We start from the raw sequence: 17,170 nt of genomic DNA on the forward strand, positions 1-17,170 counted from the left end.
TCAAAAAAATGTTCTGAGTTGTGTACTGACATTCACTACAACAGCATCTAGTGAGATTTTTGATTATTTCTCTTATGGCTTACTCATTAGTTAAAACTCTTAAGTAAGAAAGATAAGCACCGCTGTTGTTATTGTTGGAATAAATACATAATCATCATAAGAACAAGTTTAAGCTAACTGCTGTCTAATTATTATTTCATCGGTGGTGTTGCTCACGTCAACACCTAGGGTGTTGATGGCGATGTTCCCTCACACCCTAAATGTTATTTATGTCTTTATGTCTCATGTACAGTTAAACTGACTAACCACATGTAGGTTACGGGGGGAACAATACAGCGATTTTTGATGGTTAAGTTGGTTTAGTGTGAAATGTGAGAAGGACTCAGCTAGGTTGGCACACTATCTGTTCCCGTCTGTCTTGTCAAACAAAACTTGTGTGGTGTGTATCAAAGTACATAGTGTTACTTCTTAAAAGTAGTGCAAGTAAATCAATGATAAAAAAAACACATCTGTAAATAAAATCGAATTTGAAAAAAAAAGCAGGATTATTTGAGGCTCAAATGGGGAACTTTTGGTGCTCCCTTAACAAATAGTTGTCACTGTAGACACAGTTGTATTGGCATATTGCATTAAATCTATTGACTGACACTGACCCCCTGCCAACCATCCTGAATACAACATTTATGGAAAAAGCTCATATTTAAGTTGTTTGTATGGTCCAGTTTTGTAAGTTAGCTAAGGGCATCAGTAGTATTGTTAGTCTGTTTCATAGCAAGATAAAAACTCACCATGGGAGCTTTAATCGAATTGGTGGTGCACCCGTAGCCACACTGTTAGCCTACAGAATTGGCAACAAAGTTAGAGCACAGCGCATTTTCGTCATTGTTAGTAATTCATATTTCAAGGGTAAATGATTGTTTGAGTTCAAAGTCACCTACTTCTCATAATCATCTTAATGTGTGATATCTACGGTTAAATCGGTAAGTTCATACATCCTGTGGTCTTCATCAAACATTTCGTGTTTGCAGGCTCAATGATAGCATCAATCTGTGAGCCTGTTTCTTTTATCTGTCAGGTGCTGCTCTATCTCTTTAACAGGACGGGCGGGGTTGTCTGGACGGGGACACGGAGGAGAGAGGGAGAAGTCTGCAGCAGCTGGACCGACTCCCGACCGCCCGGGACCAGGACAAACCCGGCCTGCAGACAAACCCTGGGATAACACCTTCAATCTGAGAGTTCAGGTTTTTAACCCGTCATGAGAGACTACTCAGCGACTCCGAGCAACGGGGGCGCGTGCATGCCGTGCTGTCAAGTTTGCGTCTTCGTCTTTACCGCATTTCTGCTCGTTGCGGAGAGGACGGCAAGTGAGTCCTACCTGGGACACCTACACACACGTTCACACGTACCTTCCTCACACATTATGAAACCGAGCGTCGTTAGTAATGACTGGGATGGTTATCATGTGCTGGAATGTCCTCGTGGGTTTTTTTGGCATTTTACTTTATTGTTGTGCGTGCATGTGTGCGCGTGCCTGGCCGTCACAGTGTATGGGTGTACAGGGCTACGGCTGCTGCAGCCTGCAGGGGAGATGCAAAATGAGTCAGAGCGTTATTTCCACTCACATTGCTCCATGAGGACATTTGTAATAACCAAACATACAACTAAATACAAAGTTGTACATTTGTTTTTCCACTTGAGCGCCTTTCTGCTGTTGTGTTGTCATAAATAATAGAGCCAGAGTCTGCAGTCAGTACTACTGCGCCTTTCTCCTATTTTTACTCGATGCCCGTTATGAAATCAGGTATGCAGCAAAACTGCAGACTCATGCTGGAGTTTTTCGCCTTAAGTCAGCATCATTTTAGCTTCTGTGCAAGGTTTCCTCATTTGAAAACAAAGCGGAGCCATGTTGTCATATTTCAGCGCGCTCTTTTTTGGAGGTACATGAATGGACGTGGGGAAGGGCGTACCCCAGAAAGGGGGCCTAGTCTGCCCGGACAGCCCGCCCGTTCAGCAGCTCTGAGGGTTCAGATTACAGAGATGGAGGGAGGGAGGCAGAGCTGCGGAGCTTTACACAGTCTGATGTGGAGAGTGTGAGGGAACACAGAAGAGAGGGGATAGCAGCAGCCTTGATGTCAATAAACCCAGGCTGCTGAGATGGAGTGAAGAGCAGAGGTCAAATGAAAAAGCGTGGACACTAACAAAAAACACGCACACACACACTCCTGGCCATTAGCCACCCAAGGTTACTACTACTGATGTAAACACATCAGCAAAACAACAGTATCAAAGAAAATACTACGACAGTCAAGTTACAAACATTTCCTGCATGATTCCATTAATACTATTCGCATGTAATTTTTGGGGCGTTGTTAGATGGTTTGTACAATCAATGTTTGCCCAAATAAGCTTCAAAAAGTCACTCATGTTCCAAAGATATTACACAATATTACACACGTATAGCTCCTAAATGTTTTAGAGGTAATATCTAATTTCATAGAACAAAAAAAATGTTACCTGTCATTCTTTCCATGGATTTTATTTCTGACTGATTGCTGTATTAGCAAGCCCACTGAACTGGCAGTGAGATAAAAGTATACAAAGCCTAATTTCTCAATAAAAAGTTGGTGAATTCAAACACGCTCATTTGACAGCCAGCCATACAAGTCTTTTACATGTGTTTATGGTTGTGTAATGTATGATATTAAAAGTGTGTTTCACTTCTTCCCTCAGTCTTCTACTGCTTTGGGTATTACCTGTGGGTGGGTCACAACTACTGCTATGCCCACCTTGCCGGCTTCACTGCACTGTTCCTGCTGCCAGGTGAGAAAACATCTACAAAAACTGTCAACACAGATTTAAAAATAAGTTGCTGGCTGTTGTTTGATATACGTTTGGCATCACTTAATGTATCACAGGTTGGGGTCCTCAGTGGCTCAGTTACTTGTGGTACCTGTCAGATGGACGCATCCGCAGGAAGTCTCTCACCTGGACACACATACTGCACCTGGGTATCTTCAAAAGGTGAGCTGTCTTTAAGTCTTTCAGATAGAGCTTTGGGAAGAAGAGCAGGAAGAATTGGGTGTGCATCTCTTGGTCAATGATCACTATCAGTTATGCAAACCATAAGGGCAGTAATGGAGAGCTCTCTCTGTTTCATTATCATTGCTGTGAGATAATGCTCCATCACTTCCTTCACAGGCTGTGGGACTGTATGCGCCTGCAAGATGAGGATGTGTACGGTGAGATCATGCAGCAGGCTGATGTGTCCGCATTACGCCTGTTTGAGGCCTTGGTGGTCACCCTGCCCCAGACTATCCTGCAGACCTATGTGCTCATCTGTACTGACATAGGAGTCAAGTCTCCAGGTATGAAGAAATGTAATCTATCAAACAAATTTCTATACCAGGGATGGCCAACCTGCATATATATATATATATACAGTGTTTCCCATTAATTAATGAGACTGTGGCGGCCCGCCACAGTCTCATATGGAGAAAAAAATACGATCCGTCACTCGGTCAGATCATTGCACAGCTGTAATTTCCTACCGCACGTAAAGAAGCGAGAACAAGAGTGCGCGCGCACTGGTCACGCTCATACACGTCGCTCTTTACTTGATACGTTTGACACGAACCAGATTTCAGAGAAACTGGAGCGGGGCGTCTGACTCTAAGGTACGTGCAACTTCTTTTTTGGGCATTAGCGCTCATGCTAACTGCAGCCGTGGCCACAGTAGCTCACTGCGCTGTCTGCCTCCCTTCACTGGAAGAGGACTGGCTGCACAGCGCACGTCTCGGTTCCAGAGTTTCAGTGACGAGAGCGGCCACATTGTTTCATTATCACCGCGCAGTCAGAGTCAGTGCAGGCACACAGTACAATCACCTGTACAATACCAACGAGCTGACGCGGCTTATCATTTCATATTCTCCTCTCCTGGGGCCTCATTTTTTACAGCGTGTAAAAGTCCTCTTAAGTTTCACTTACGACGAAAAGGCAAAACGTGCATACGACCTAAATATATACACTCTTTTCAGATCTATCAGACTCTGCGTACACACGGCTGAAGCTATTCCCCGTGATAAACCACATGGCGCCGAGAACAGCGTAAATGTGGTGACGTGAACGCACGTCGTTTCCCACCTTCAGCGCGCCCGAACATAACCGTATATGGTCAATGCAAATCAGTACGTGCATATTAAGTAGCCATGTGCGCTGTGGGATTTTATAGCGACATCAGCGTAAGACGGTGAACACAACATACGGAGAGAGCATGGAAGAAGCTGAATTTCTCTCAAAGCCAGATAAACAGCAATATCAGGAAATATCAGTCAGAAAATGATCTTGCATTGATTTAGGCAACATTTTGTGATGAAGTGGGCTGCAGCAAATTTAGGAATCTTTATTTATTTAGACAATTTTCAGCAGTCACTGTAGAAAAAAAAACAGAATGAAAACACGTCACTCCTAAATCCAGATAAGGGAGCAGAGAGAAGAAGAATTGTAATCTGACCCCTTATCCCAAAAAATATTTTTTTAAGATGTTAAAACAATATAAAGGGTTTCCACTTTGCCTCCCTTTCACCTACTCACATCCTCTTGCTCTCTTTTTTTCTCATCAGCTTCAAACACACACCTCGTTAACTCAGGTGAGAGAATAACGGTAGGATACAGTCTTAGTAGCCCGATAACGGATCACAGATCACGGGAAATAGTGTAAATAATCTGTTGTTGAAATGTTGTTCAGTAAATTGTTCAAAATATTGTGAGAGAGTGAGTTTTTGGTTTTGTTTCTGAATCAAATTTAAAATATTTCTGATATGCCTTTGTAAGTTCTTATTTATCAGCGTACGTTCATGTCCATGGTCCCAAACTGCACTTACTGTAAGGCCGATACATCGCACTTAAAAACGTACACACACATCAAAACCACCGAGGGTCAGCGACTCTGCCACCACAGTCTCCTAAAATCCTGTGGGAAACACTGATATATATATATATGCCAATCAGTCTGAATTATTGATATATTGATGCCGGCTTTGGGATCAGTAGTTTCAGTTTCTCTTCTATACATGTGCTCCTCTCATTCACTTATGTGCTCATTGCTATCTAGATGGATTGATAGGTAGATAAATAGTTTGATAGAACTTTAACAAGCACAAATTTAAACACACTTAAAAACACAACAAATATTGCTTTGAAAATTGGAAATGTATTGATTTCCATTTTATGTCATTGCGTTTATGTATGAGAGGAAGTGAGTTTGTAAGACCACGTGTGTTGTGGCTCTTTGTAGTTCCACAGTAATTTTTGTAGCTCTTAGTCTCTGACTGGTTGGCTACCCCTATTTTATACTCTAAGTCCCAATTCCCCATTGTAGCCAAGAGCAAAGTAAAAACAAACAATTCAATAAAAAGTGTTGAATACCAGAACTGTGGACTCAACACTGCAGTTCGACAAACCCCTTTAAGGTTGTTGCTGGAAATGGGACAAAACCAAACATGCATCTATGTAATCCATTTGTCTGTCTCTAGATGTGTAACTGTCTTTTGGCGGTATAAAAGCTACGTTTATTCGTATATCCAGGTGATGTCTTCCTCTCCCTTCTCCAGCCTCAGTGTGTTTTGCGGTGTGTTTGTTATCTCTGGCCTGGGCTCTGGTGCTCTATGCTCGAGCCTGCTCGCTCATCAGACCTGGACACCTGCAAATGACTCCGGCTGCCATCCTCTGTCGACTGGTGTGGAGGGTGGGCACATTTTAACATCCCTCACTCTCAATATAAGATCTTTCTGTCCAGTAATGTGTTACTCTCAGTGGGTGCTTTCATACTGTTTGAGTGACATCTGTTTTCCCTTTATTCAGATTGGTATGTTGGGATCTAGATTTGCAGTTCTTATGCTTTTCACACGTATCTTCAAACAATGGATCCTTGGGGTTATCGGTAAGTCTGCATGCCAGGGATCACCTCAAAGCTCAAAACATTTTTGTATAAGAAACTGTCACGGTCCTTCTGTTCTACTGTCAGGTCCACGTGACCAACCTTACCTGAGTGGGTGTAATTTTATATGTGCTAACAGCTAAATATTGACCTTGTGGTATGTGATTTCTGTCAGGTGTGCACTGGCTGGGCGCGACTTTCTGGATGGTGTCTCAGCAGACTGATATCATACGATCAACAAGCAGATGGAGACTGTTCAACCTGGTTCTGGGAGCCGTTCACATCTTTCTTTTCCTGAACGTGAAGTATGGTCAGTCCAGATACCGTATGGCTGGTTTCTACCTGGTATGTATGCGTTTTGAGTCACTTTATACCTGTGAGGCTGAAAAATGACAAACAACATTTAGAGTAGATTTATCAAATGACTGAGCTCAGGGATGTTTAGCTGAACCGCCGAGTTTCTTTCTCCTCCAGGTGATGTTCTTGGAGAACGCTTTTCTTCTTCTGGCCTCCTCATGGTTGTTCACCATGGTGTCCTGGGACACTGTGGGGATCCCAGCTGCTATCTTCTGTAGCTTCCTCATTGGTGAGAAACACAGCCGCATAACATACACCAGGAGCATGAATGTGTGTGCAAGAGTTCAGGGCGCCAACCATGTGTGATGCAACCAAAACTGTAAAAATTCACACATCTGTTCTGTCTGTCCGTCTCTCTACAGGTGTGATAGCACTGGTTCTGTACTATCGATTCCTCCACCCCAAATCTTTTGAGATTTTCCAAAGTATTCGTCACAGGGGAATAGGTGGAGCCTGCATGGAGCGTGGATCAACACTGTCACTGGAGGAAAAAGTCACGCCCACCTTTCATCGCCATGCGACTCTTTCTGGTCTGCTGACATTCATCTATCATTTAGCCATCCATATAGCTCCATATAATAATGACTTCTATGGTCTTCTCCAATCATCTCTAATCAGGGGGCGGGACTCTAATGGACCTCCCTATCCAATGGGAGGGCTGGAAACATCACCACTGGCTGCTGATTCGTTTGGCCCTGAAGACGGGGAACGTAGCCAGCATCTGGTCTGCGTATGGTGAGGGGGGACTGGCTGGGCTGATGGGTCTGTCTGAAGAAGTTCACTCCCCTGATGAAATCCGTGTCCCTCAGGTTTGTTGAGTTTCATGGATTAAATGTCATTGGCTGATTGACTTGTTGTCTTTACACATGACGGGTTTCTCATTTTTATTTGTGCTGCTGTTTTTCAGATCCCTCCTGTTCAACCACCTGTTCCTCAAATCTCACAACCAGCTCCTCAACCAACTCCACCACCAGTGACCCAGGCTCCTCAGGCAAGAACTATGTTTATCATTTGATTGAATAATTGAAGTCTAAAAATATTTAAGTTTGGGTTTTGGGCTTTTATGGTATCATTGGTAGAGAAAAAGTGTTTTTTTATCCCTTTGTTAACTTTGTTCCTTATATGTGTCTCTATTATTTCTTATAAGCCTCAGATCATTATTTATGAAAGCTCTGCCATCAAGCCATACATGTTTTGTCTTCAGTCTGAGGCTCACCTGACTGTCTTGTCCTCAGGTAAGAGAGGTGGTCCAGCCTCCACAGCCAGCTCCCAGCACTGTCGTAGCCCGACCCGTGAGAAAAGCTCCGCCCACATCCATACAGGACATGAGGAGGTTTCCAGAGATCATCCCTTTCCAGGAGGTTATTCCTGAAGAGTCTGCAGAGGAGGAGTCCAGCGCTCCACTATCAGAGGAAAAAGGTTGGATACCAGATATTGTTGAGGATTTCCTAGATGCAAACACAGATATTTGAAAAATGAGTCATGTGTGTAATATTTTTGGTTAAATTGGTAAGTTCGTACATCCTGGGGTCTCTGTTAAACGTTTTGTGTTTGCAGGCTCCAAGATAGCATCATGCTGTAAGCCAGTTTATTTGATCTGGCCAAATTATGAGTGACCACGCGATGAAACTTTCCAGTACACTCCTAACAGGCAGGAACATGTTGGTGAAGGTTCTGCTGGGAAACCTCACCTCAATGAACATCATATAAACCTGGTGCCTTTGTGTTTGGCCTTTAAATTCGCCCCAACAATATTCACTGAACCCTGGTGAAACACATATCTAAACCCACAGTGAAATGAGAAGCAGACAGTTCCATATAGGGGTAATGGGGTGTAACTACTCAGTTTATCTGCTGGTCATGAGATAAAATGCAGCTTCAAGGCACTGAAAGTTGTTTTTAATTAGAGCACTTGTGTTTCTGCCCACTGCATGCAGGTCTTCACTTTTTCAGCGCTTATTGTTTTCTAATCTTAAGGGAAATTTCTGCATGTTCAGCCTCTCCATTCCTTACTGTGTACTCAGCCAGTCAGTAACTAATGCTGCCTTATTTTTTGTTCTGTGGAGGTAGCAAACTCTACCTTTTTACGCTTTTTCAGTGGCAACAGAAGTCAGCTTTGTTAGGGAGGGCAGAACATTGAGCTTTAAAGAGGTGTGAAGGTCTGCAGAGCTGAAGAGATTTCAGTCAGGTGATGATTTTCTGTGGTGTTGGTTCATAAGTAACCCCTGCCTGTGAATGATTGGACATTTTAATGGATGTGATGTGGCCTTTCCTGATCTGTTTTTGTGGTTGCACATCAACAAACATGCACTTTCTCTGCAGGACCAATCATTTTAGATTTCTTAATGTTCTGGTCTTAGGTACACAAGGTTCAGTAATAATCAAAGACAGTAAGCCCACATGTCTGTAAAATATGTCCTGATGTTTTTGTTCTTGTGATGCATATTTGTCATGGTTGCTGTACAAATTTACCAACATTTAAAATAATCTTTAAAGATCCCATGTTATGCTCCATTTCTGCAGTTTAATTTGGATCATTGATGTCTTCATGAAATGGTAGTAACATGTTTTGGTCCAAAAAGCCAATAAATCAAGCACAGCAGCATTGTTTCCAGGCTCTCATAGCCCCTCTGTTCAGATTTAGTGGGCGTGACCTTCATATGGAAATGAGCCCACCGCTGATACTGCCCCGCTCTTCAGCATCACTGAGAGCGGTGCCACGAGCTCCGAGTGCACAATGTTTAGAAAACAGCGAAGCTCGTTTACCGTAACATGACAGGCTAAAACAACAGGCTAACCACAGCTAAAGTTAGCATCCTGAAGCTAACACAGAGACAGGGGGACACTGAGGAAAAGCTCTTACATCTGCTCCACAGCACACAGCATGTAAAATACTCACATTTCCAGGGTCCCAGGTTTGTTGGTGGATGGTTGGTCATGCGCCTGGATTCAGGACCAGTCTATTCTCTAGCCCTCTGTTGTACTGTCCAAAGTTGGAAAAGCAGTTGGCCGTGAAGTGACTAGCACACACATGCACAGTTTTACTGAGTGTAGCTGGCACATTTCCTTCATTAATGAACTCTAGCCACTTAGTCTTGTCTTCTTCCGAGATGGGAAGCTTGTGCATGGAACTATGTGGCTGTTTGAATTGATTATAAATTCAGTCTAGTTTCATAAAAAATGTTATGTATAATGGACCTGTATTAATCCCACCATGTAATGGACTTGTTTGTTTGTTCTACTCTATTGTGTTAAGATGTATTCTCTGTCCGTTGTTTCCTTGTTGAAGCTTGTGCATGGAACTATGTGACTGTTTACAGCCAAAAACAAAGCAGTGATGGCAGTGATGGCTGCTGGAGCAGCAGCGGGGAGGGGGGTGGGGGTATCTGCACCGGTGGACCAATCAGGTCAAACTTGCTCCTGATTGGTCAAAAAAGGGAATCGCTGATGTCGGCACATCCCCAAAATCCAAACAGCTCGTTTTAGGTCAGGATTTTACATTCACATGCACTACTAAGTACAGGTTTTGTCATTAAATATCACATTTTGTGGGCTGGGAGGAAAGCCAAAGACCCACAAATTTCACTAAAAGACTTAATAAAGTGATTTTTGCATAATATGCGACCTTTAAGAAGTTTTTTTTTAATTCATGTTGTTCTTTTTCTGAAGGTGATGAAGACTTTCAGAGTGCTGCTTATGGCTCACCAACACCCTCATCCCCACGACCAGGAAGCCTCCGACACATTGACAGCCAGGCTGCAACACTGACCGAAGCCTCATCCTCCGTCTGTTCCCTGGACATCAAGACCCCCGGCTGGTCGCCAGAGCGGAGATCCCCCCTTCTGATTAGTTCCCCAGAAAAGAAGCCAGTGATCCCTGGCGAGTCCAGCACCACTCTGTACTTCAGCGCTGATGCACAGTCTCCTTCCAGTGGGAGCTACCTGGGCTGGGGCTCCGAGCTGTCACCCATCTCCACCTACAGAAGCCCCTACCGCATCAGGGAGGCCCGTTTTGTCACCTCCACTCCCCGACTGGAGCCTCGAGCTGGAGCTGAAAGTCCATGCCTGGCACCTGTGGTCATCACCCCAGCCACTCCTGGTACAACGCCAGGCCCCACCCCAGGAGGAACCCCTGGTGCTTCTACGCCTGCGGCTTCTACACCTGCAGCTTCTGCAGCTTCAACACCTGCAGCTTCTACACCTGCTGCCTCCACTCCTGGTGCTTTGACTCCTGGTGGTGCGACTCCTGGAACTGCAACCCCCATCGTCCCACTCACTCCGGTCATCTCCCACGCTCGCAAACAGATAGTGCAGTTTGTGGGCAGTCAAGAGAGGATGGTGTAACGAGGCGGGGTACGGTGGTGAAGGGAACAAACGGGTGGGAAAATATAGCTTTTTTTAAGTTTTTCAATAAATTATATCTATGAATTCCTACGTTTACTCACTTAGTGCAGGCTTGGGGAGTCAGGGGGCTTTTCTGCTCAGTTGATTTGAACCAGCCCTGAAAGATACTTAAACACATAAATTCTCATAAGATTGCAAAAAAGTAAGGGTGCATAGGAAGCACAATGGTACGATGCCGCTGCAAGTGAATGTGCTCAACTCGGTATCATGATATCTCCGCTGTAAGTTCTAGTCAACATGTTAATCTATGGTTATTGGTGGGAAGTGAATGAAGACCCTTGGTGTGGGGCACTTAAAACCCCTCTTATGATATGATGACGCTCCGGTTTGCAGTTTACCAGAAACTTTCTGTCAAATTTATGCGTGCTAGACAGGATGTAAGACTATGGGCTTCCAACTCAGACAACCAGAGGAAAATAAGCGTTACACTTTTATACAGTTTATCTTTAAAACCAGTTCTATGAAAGACTCTTAAACACTTCAGATGGTTGTTTAATAGAAGTTATATTGGGATTGCTGAAACCAAGAAAATTCCAGAGGTGCTAATGATGAGGCGTCACTCTTGATCTAAATGATCTAATGTGAACATAAGATTTAAAAAGTGAACAAGAAAAATAAATGTGTCCAGTTTATTTTATCATTATTATTTCAGGTGCTGCATTCAGCTGAGATTTCAAGACTAACCTAGTTAGTGTTGTGACATTTAAAAATCAAAGTAAAAACAATCATATAAATCAATATAATGTGATTTTAATAGTAGATGGACCTAAAAGAAGAGGCATTTTCTTAGTGAAGCAGGTAACCAAACTCGTTTACAATCATCCAACATGCCGTCTACAGGCAGCTGAGCAGGAGCTCCTCTCAAACCCTCACCCTCGCCCGTCTCCTCATTTAATCTGGCGAGATTAGATTGATTCAATGGGGACAATAATTTATGAGGTAGTTTAAGAAAAACTTCAACCTCATCATGGATGTTATGATGCTATTAACTGCTTTAGATGATGAACAGCGCTGGTATTGAGGAAGACACTCATTCATCCATCAGTCAGGTTTTCAGGTGTTCACAGAACAACAGTACATGGTCAGTGTTTACACACACTACTGACACACAGACAGAAACAAACTCTTTTAACAAAGTGCAGTCTCACCTACTCATTTATACGTCTGTATTTTTTTCATGAAACTATCTGAGAAGAAAGAACAAAGAGCAAAGGTTGAAGGGATGAATATTATAAACTTTCCTTTGCTAGTGGTATCAACATTCATTTCAGTCGGTCAGCACCGCGCAGAAACAGCAAAAGTTTATTTTTCAGCCAGCAGAGTAGTCGTAGCATGATGTCCTGTAGAGTTCACAAGTATTATAACATTAACTTCCAAAGCAGAATTTAGAAATATAGGATGATAAAATGACTAACATGATGAATTTTTAATAACATGTGTTCGACGTATTTGTCCTTTCTGAAAGTTCAGTATTCCTTTTTTATTTTTGTTATCACATATCTAATATCAACAGGCTTTTATGTATTTGTTTTTTGAATTGTCTATGACTTGCAGAAATGATCAAAATTTCTACTTGAATACATAAAGTTACTCCTTGCACACTCATTATATTTTGGCATCTAAATATCTTTGCTAATTTGGTCCTTAAAGCTAAATTTACAAATAAAAGAACAAGTTATATGATGAAAAGACAGTGATTAAAAGATGATTAAAGATTCAGTAAACAAATGGACTTTCTGCAGGACATACACATTTTTTTCTCTTAAAGGGTGACATGATTTTAATCGACACACATTGTTTAATGCTGTTAATTTATGAGTTATTTTTGAGTTGATCAAAGTAGAGAAGAGTATGAGGGATGATAACATACTGTACTGTACTCTTTCTACAGAAGCTGCAGTGGTCCATTTGCTTTAGTTACAAACCTGTGAGTTCAGCTTCTCCAGCTCGCTGTCATGAGATTCTTTCAGACTGAACTGGAGCGTTTTATATGTTTTAACAAATTCTTCAAAGGTTTTAAATGTATCAGTTTGTGTTCTACCTCAAGACCTCATTATTGATTAGAAGAGCAATTAATTTCTTGTGTTTACCCTTTGTATCTGCGTCAGGCTTTGGATTGTTGGCATTGGTCTTCTCTGTGGTTTTGTTTAAAAAACAACAGTGAGTGAGCCTCTGGCAATGATCCATAATCAATTAACTTGTTGTAAAGTACAGGACGAAGTCAGTCAAGAGTGAGAGCTACCCATAGACTGTAAAACAAATGGACATCCGCTTCCTTAAGTGAGATCTCCACAAAAACGGCTCCCCCTGGTGGCTGGCTGCAGTATAGATTAGAAAATCAGTCTCTCCAGTCATTCCAGATGGGCTGTGGTCAAACTTTAAAATATCAATACACCTCATAGAAATGTTTCTCACATCTGATTGTTGTGGTGATATGAAGAAATTATTTGGCTGTCGTGTATTTAAGTCCTCTTTGTTCTGAAAAGTTTCGTTTTCATTAGTTATACGAGGTTAAAAACGAGGCTTTACGTAACATTTAACGATCCAGCTGCCGTTCTCGTGTATTTTTTTCGAGGATTGTAAGATATGTCGGGAGGTTGAGTCAAGAAGTGATTAGACTCTCAAAAGAAAAAATATATATACTATTTATGTCACTCAGCTCCACTCAGATTCTCCCAGAATCCCTCACAGTCTGTCTCTACTGCGCAGACTCTGGCTGCAAACAGCTGCCAATGGCTGCGGATGTGACGGGGGAATTTTGGCTTCGTGTAATGGGAAATGGCGGAGCCACACTGTCCATTCTGTATACAGTCTATGGAGCTACCACTTTATCCACAGGGTGTGCTAAAGCTAACACTGAAGTATTCCTGATGAAGTAGCTGCAATAAGAAGGGAAAACAGGAAAGGATGCAGAGGGGTCATTTCTGGAGTCAATGTGCTGCTATAACTTTGATCGATTCCAGTATTATGTTGATTTGTTATGAATATACTGTTTATTTCAGTGTGTCAAAACTGTTTATAAAATATTATTTGTAACCATTTATCTGTTTTACTTTAATCATCTCTTCTCGTTTCTTTGATTTTGAAAAAACTAGCTAAAGTTCGGTCTTAATCTGTAATGGACAGTTAAATGTTACCTGATCATGCTTGGTGGTAAAATATGAGCAGCACTTTGAGAATATTATTTGAATTTAATGCTGTATCCAACATAGTCCAGACAGATATTCATATTTCATGGCCTGCTCACGGTAAAATGATAAAAGAGTCACTGCATGTAACTTGCTCATTCAGCCATCCAGAGAGCTGTAAATACTCCTTTAGAGAAAGACACACATACTGTAACTACTCACACACATTACAGTAGTTAACACACATGCTTGAATGTATGTGTAAGAGCAATAATCGAGCTAATGAAATGTATTTTAGTGCACTGATGAAAAAAGTCCACGCACAGCTTTAGACAGCAAACGATGCCTTGGCTTGATCATCATGAATCAGCGCTTTGCCTTGTAGAGCGACAGCTTGTGTGTGTGTGTGTGTGCTGCTTTGTGTTAGAACAATATGCTTTGCTGTGTGCACAAAATATGTGATGATCTACGATTGTTTCTAATTTCTATCATTTTGTGTTTATGCATTTTTTTTCTTCTTTTATTTTCGGTCATGTTTTGTGTTACGAAATGTGTGGACAGCCACGGTGCAGTGTTTCAGGGTTTTGTGCTGAAGTTTCACATGTGTAGTTTTTATTGACAGACTTTAAATGAGTTTTCTGATTGAGTGTGACATCACTGGGTCACTGGGCAGCGTCTGCTTCTCATCGTACATCACTTCAATCTGCGAGGATCCCCACAGAGCTGCTGTGGTCGGTGATAGAGAGCGTCTTTAAATGTGCTATTGATGTGACAAAATAAAGACATTAATCATGATCAAAGCTCAGAGTACTGGATGTCTCCGGTCATTCATCAGTTTTTAAGTGTTTTTATGAGACTTAAACCAGACAAAATACAAAACTGTGGAGAAAATTTAATCTATAAAAAACTTTTAGGTGTAGTCTTTTACCAACAACTGGGTGTAGTTTCTGGAGGACTTTTCTGTACACTGCTGGTTTTATTAATGAATTTGCGTGCTATATGGCTCCAAACTCCCTATAGAGCCTGTAAACCCTTTGATAAAATGCACAAAAATTAACTGATTTATTGTTAATGTGCTGTTAGCAAGAGGGGTCCTCAACACTGTGGGCCAGTTGTTCAAAGAAATTAATGATCCGGATTTGGAAATCCCATTTTTTGCCATCCAGGATCAAGTAATCTGTTTGAGTTTTATCTCAGTTTTTCAAAACAACATTGGATCAAATCACCCTGACCTCGATACACAGTTTTTAAAAAGACTAAATCCAGATTACCAGTGCTCTGAATGGGACGTGTCACAAAGTGCACTCCCAGCTCTGCAAAAAACAACAGGTAGAAGAGTCAACATGGGGTCATTTTGAATGTTTCTGATTTTGAGGCAAAATACAAAAATAATAAACAACCATTTCCATTTATCATTAAAAAAACAAAGAACGTTCAAGGAAAAACATGCTACACATACAATAAAACTTGCATGTATTGTCCTGAACAACATCTCTACCAGGTGCAGTGTCCCTCGCTGTGATGTTTATGATGCACCTGAGCCCGCTGAAGACCCAGACCAACCTCTGACATTCTGTCAGGGTGACAGAGGAGGTGAAGTAGTAAGGGATGACATTATAGGAATTATTCTGAAAGGTTCATCTTTGATTACTGTTTCTTTGAAACTGATATACAGTGATGAATGGCAGAAAACTTGAATGTATTATCTTTATTTGTTATTGAAATTTTGGGGGATTATTTAATGGGGATGGGATCATTTTATTCTATTTTTACTGTACTCTACTGAAGGGCTTCAATGGTAGCCTACTTCTACTTTATCTGCTTTATCACTGTAACTATTAAACCGGTCAAATTCAAATACAAAAGTTAATACACTAAATGGTACACGCGTTGTATCATTTGACTGACTTTAAAGTTTTACTACATTAACTTTCTAAAATCCACCTTGAAATCCTACGTCCAGTAGGGATCTGGATAACCTTTTTTTTTTTAAATCAAAATTACCAAATCCTATTGAAAGTTCTGAACATCTCAAACTGAGGGTTTGATCCAGATTTAAACTGGGATTGGATTATGTGATCCGATCAGAATTCGAAATCCATCTTTCCCCCTCTAAAAAAACATTTCTAAAATTTGATTTAATCATATAACCAAAATCTGATCAGATTACCTTTGAAGATTACCTTTAAACCAGGGTTGAACCAGGGGTGGTTGTGGCTGAGTGATAGAGTTGTCTCCTCTCAATCAAAGGTTGGGGGTTCAATTCCAGCTCCTGCAGTCAAATGCCGGAGTGTCCTTGAGTAAGACACTGTTTGTCAGGGGTGTATGTATGAATAAGTGTGAATGTGTTAGCTAAAAAGCTGGTTCCCAATAGAAACCTCTGTGTGGATGGGTGTGTAGCATTGTAAAGTGCCTTGAGTGGTCAGAGACTAGAAAACACTATATAAATACCATTTACCATAGGCTTAACTCATCTTGATTTTGTGTTATTTTATGCATGTGTTGTACGTTCAGTTCATTACTAACAACTCAAGCTACAGTATACCCCCACGCCGACAAACTCTACTGCAATAAATGAAGGAATACAGAAAGCTTAAGGTATTAAATTAAGAAAAAAAATAATGATACAAAAAATAGATGACAATAACAAATTAAATTAAAAAAATAAACAATACAAGAAAATAAACAAACTGGGAGAAATGAGTTTTCTTCTAAATAGTTTAATTCTGTGTCAATAAGAAAAGGATTTGGTTTTAGTCATGTTTTTGGCCAAAGGACTGTACTTTTTGCCCCATAGTCTTCAAAATGAGGATGTGCTCTTTTGAAACTTGTTTGGTAATGATTAATGTTGGTGGGCTGTGCTTGAAGTATTTTTCACATTTCATCAGTTTTGGCAGTCAGATGACAGACTCAGTAAAGGAAGAGAAAGCAGCCAGACAATCAGGATGTTCTCTGTGGTCGGTAATCCACAGCACGATAAAGCATGTAGGCCCCATCTACACAATCAGTCATGACTCATATGTTACATCCATTCTTACTCATTCATTGTTAAAGAAGCAGTCTCGTGCTTTTGTCAAATGTATTCTTTATCAGTTACTGTAGATAAGCCTGTTACCATTAAAACCACAAGGAAAACTCTCTGGCACTCTTATTTAACTGAATAAGTGTATTAACATTTTCACACCTGAGTGTTTGGGTAGAGTGTCTTAGTCTACTTCTTCAGTTTTGTGTAAGTAAAAGTTATTGTCCCTGTTTTTATGAATATGCACATGGTTCGGGTGGCTGTTGACATGTGACCTCTGTAAGGTACAATTAATGGAATTATTTGAGAGATATTATGGCCCAAA

At 41.3% G+C, this 17,170-nt stretch overlaps 1 protein-coding gene across 1 annotated transcript; it reads left to right on the top strand.

Annotated features, from left to right (window-relative positions):
• The first annotated feature begins 1,127 nt into the window (after window positions 1–1,127).
• Window positions 1,128–14,623, top strand: xkr5b (XK related 5b). The gene is made up of 13 exons (XM_074667215.1): window positions 1,128–1,364; window positions 2,731–2,820; window positions 2,916–3,021; window positions 3,199–3,365; window positions 5,610–5,743; window positions 5,860–5,938; window positions 6,111–6,280; window positions 6,410–6,521; window positions 6,655–6,822; window positions 6,911–7,101; window positions 7,200–7,283; window positions 7,528–7,711; window positions 9,962–14,623. Exons 1-13 carry the CDS (start codon window positions 1,256–1,258, stop codon window positions 10,633–10,635), a joined length of 2,268 nt encoding a protein of 755 aa, XP_074523316.1. The 5' UTR covers window positions 1,128–1,255; the 3' UTR covers window positions 10,636–14,623.
• Window positions 14,624–17,170: the final 2,547 nt, after the last annotated feature.

Source organism: Halichoeres trimaculatus, unplaced genomic scaffold, assembly GCF_033239565.1.
Source record: "Halichoeres trimaculatus isolate MK-OKI-2021-1 unplaced genomic scaffold, fHalTri1.1 fHalTri1_scaffold_3, whole genome shotgun sequence".
NCBI classification, from domain to species: domain Eukaryota; kingdom Metazoa; phylum Chordata; class Actinopteri; order Labriformes; family Labridae; genus Halichoeres; species Halichoeres trimaculatus.

Excerpts from the sequence above, each read along its gene's own strand:
- xkr5b (XM_074667215.1), top strand. The coding sequence starts at position 1,256 with ATGAGAGACTACTCAGCGACTCCGAGCAACGGGGGCGCGTGCATGCCG. Across the intron at positions 7,102-7,199 it reads ATGAAATCCGTGTCCCTCAG|ATCCCTCCTGTTCAACCACC; the intron begins GTTTGTTGAGTT and ends GCTGTTTTTCAG. Across the intron at positions 7,284-7,527 it reads CAGTGACCCAGGCTCCTCAG|GTAAGAGAGGTGGTCCAGCC; the intron begins GCAAGAACTATG and ends TCTTGTCCTCAG.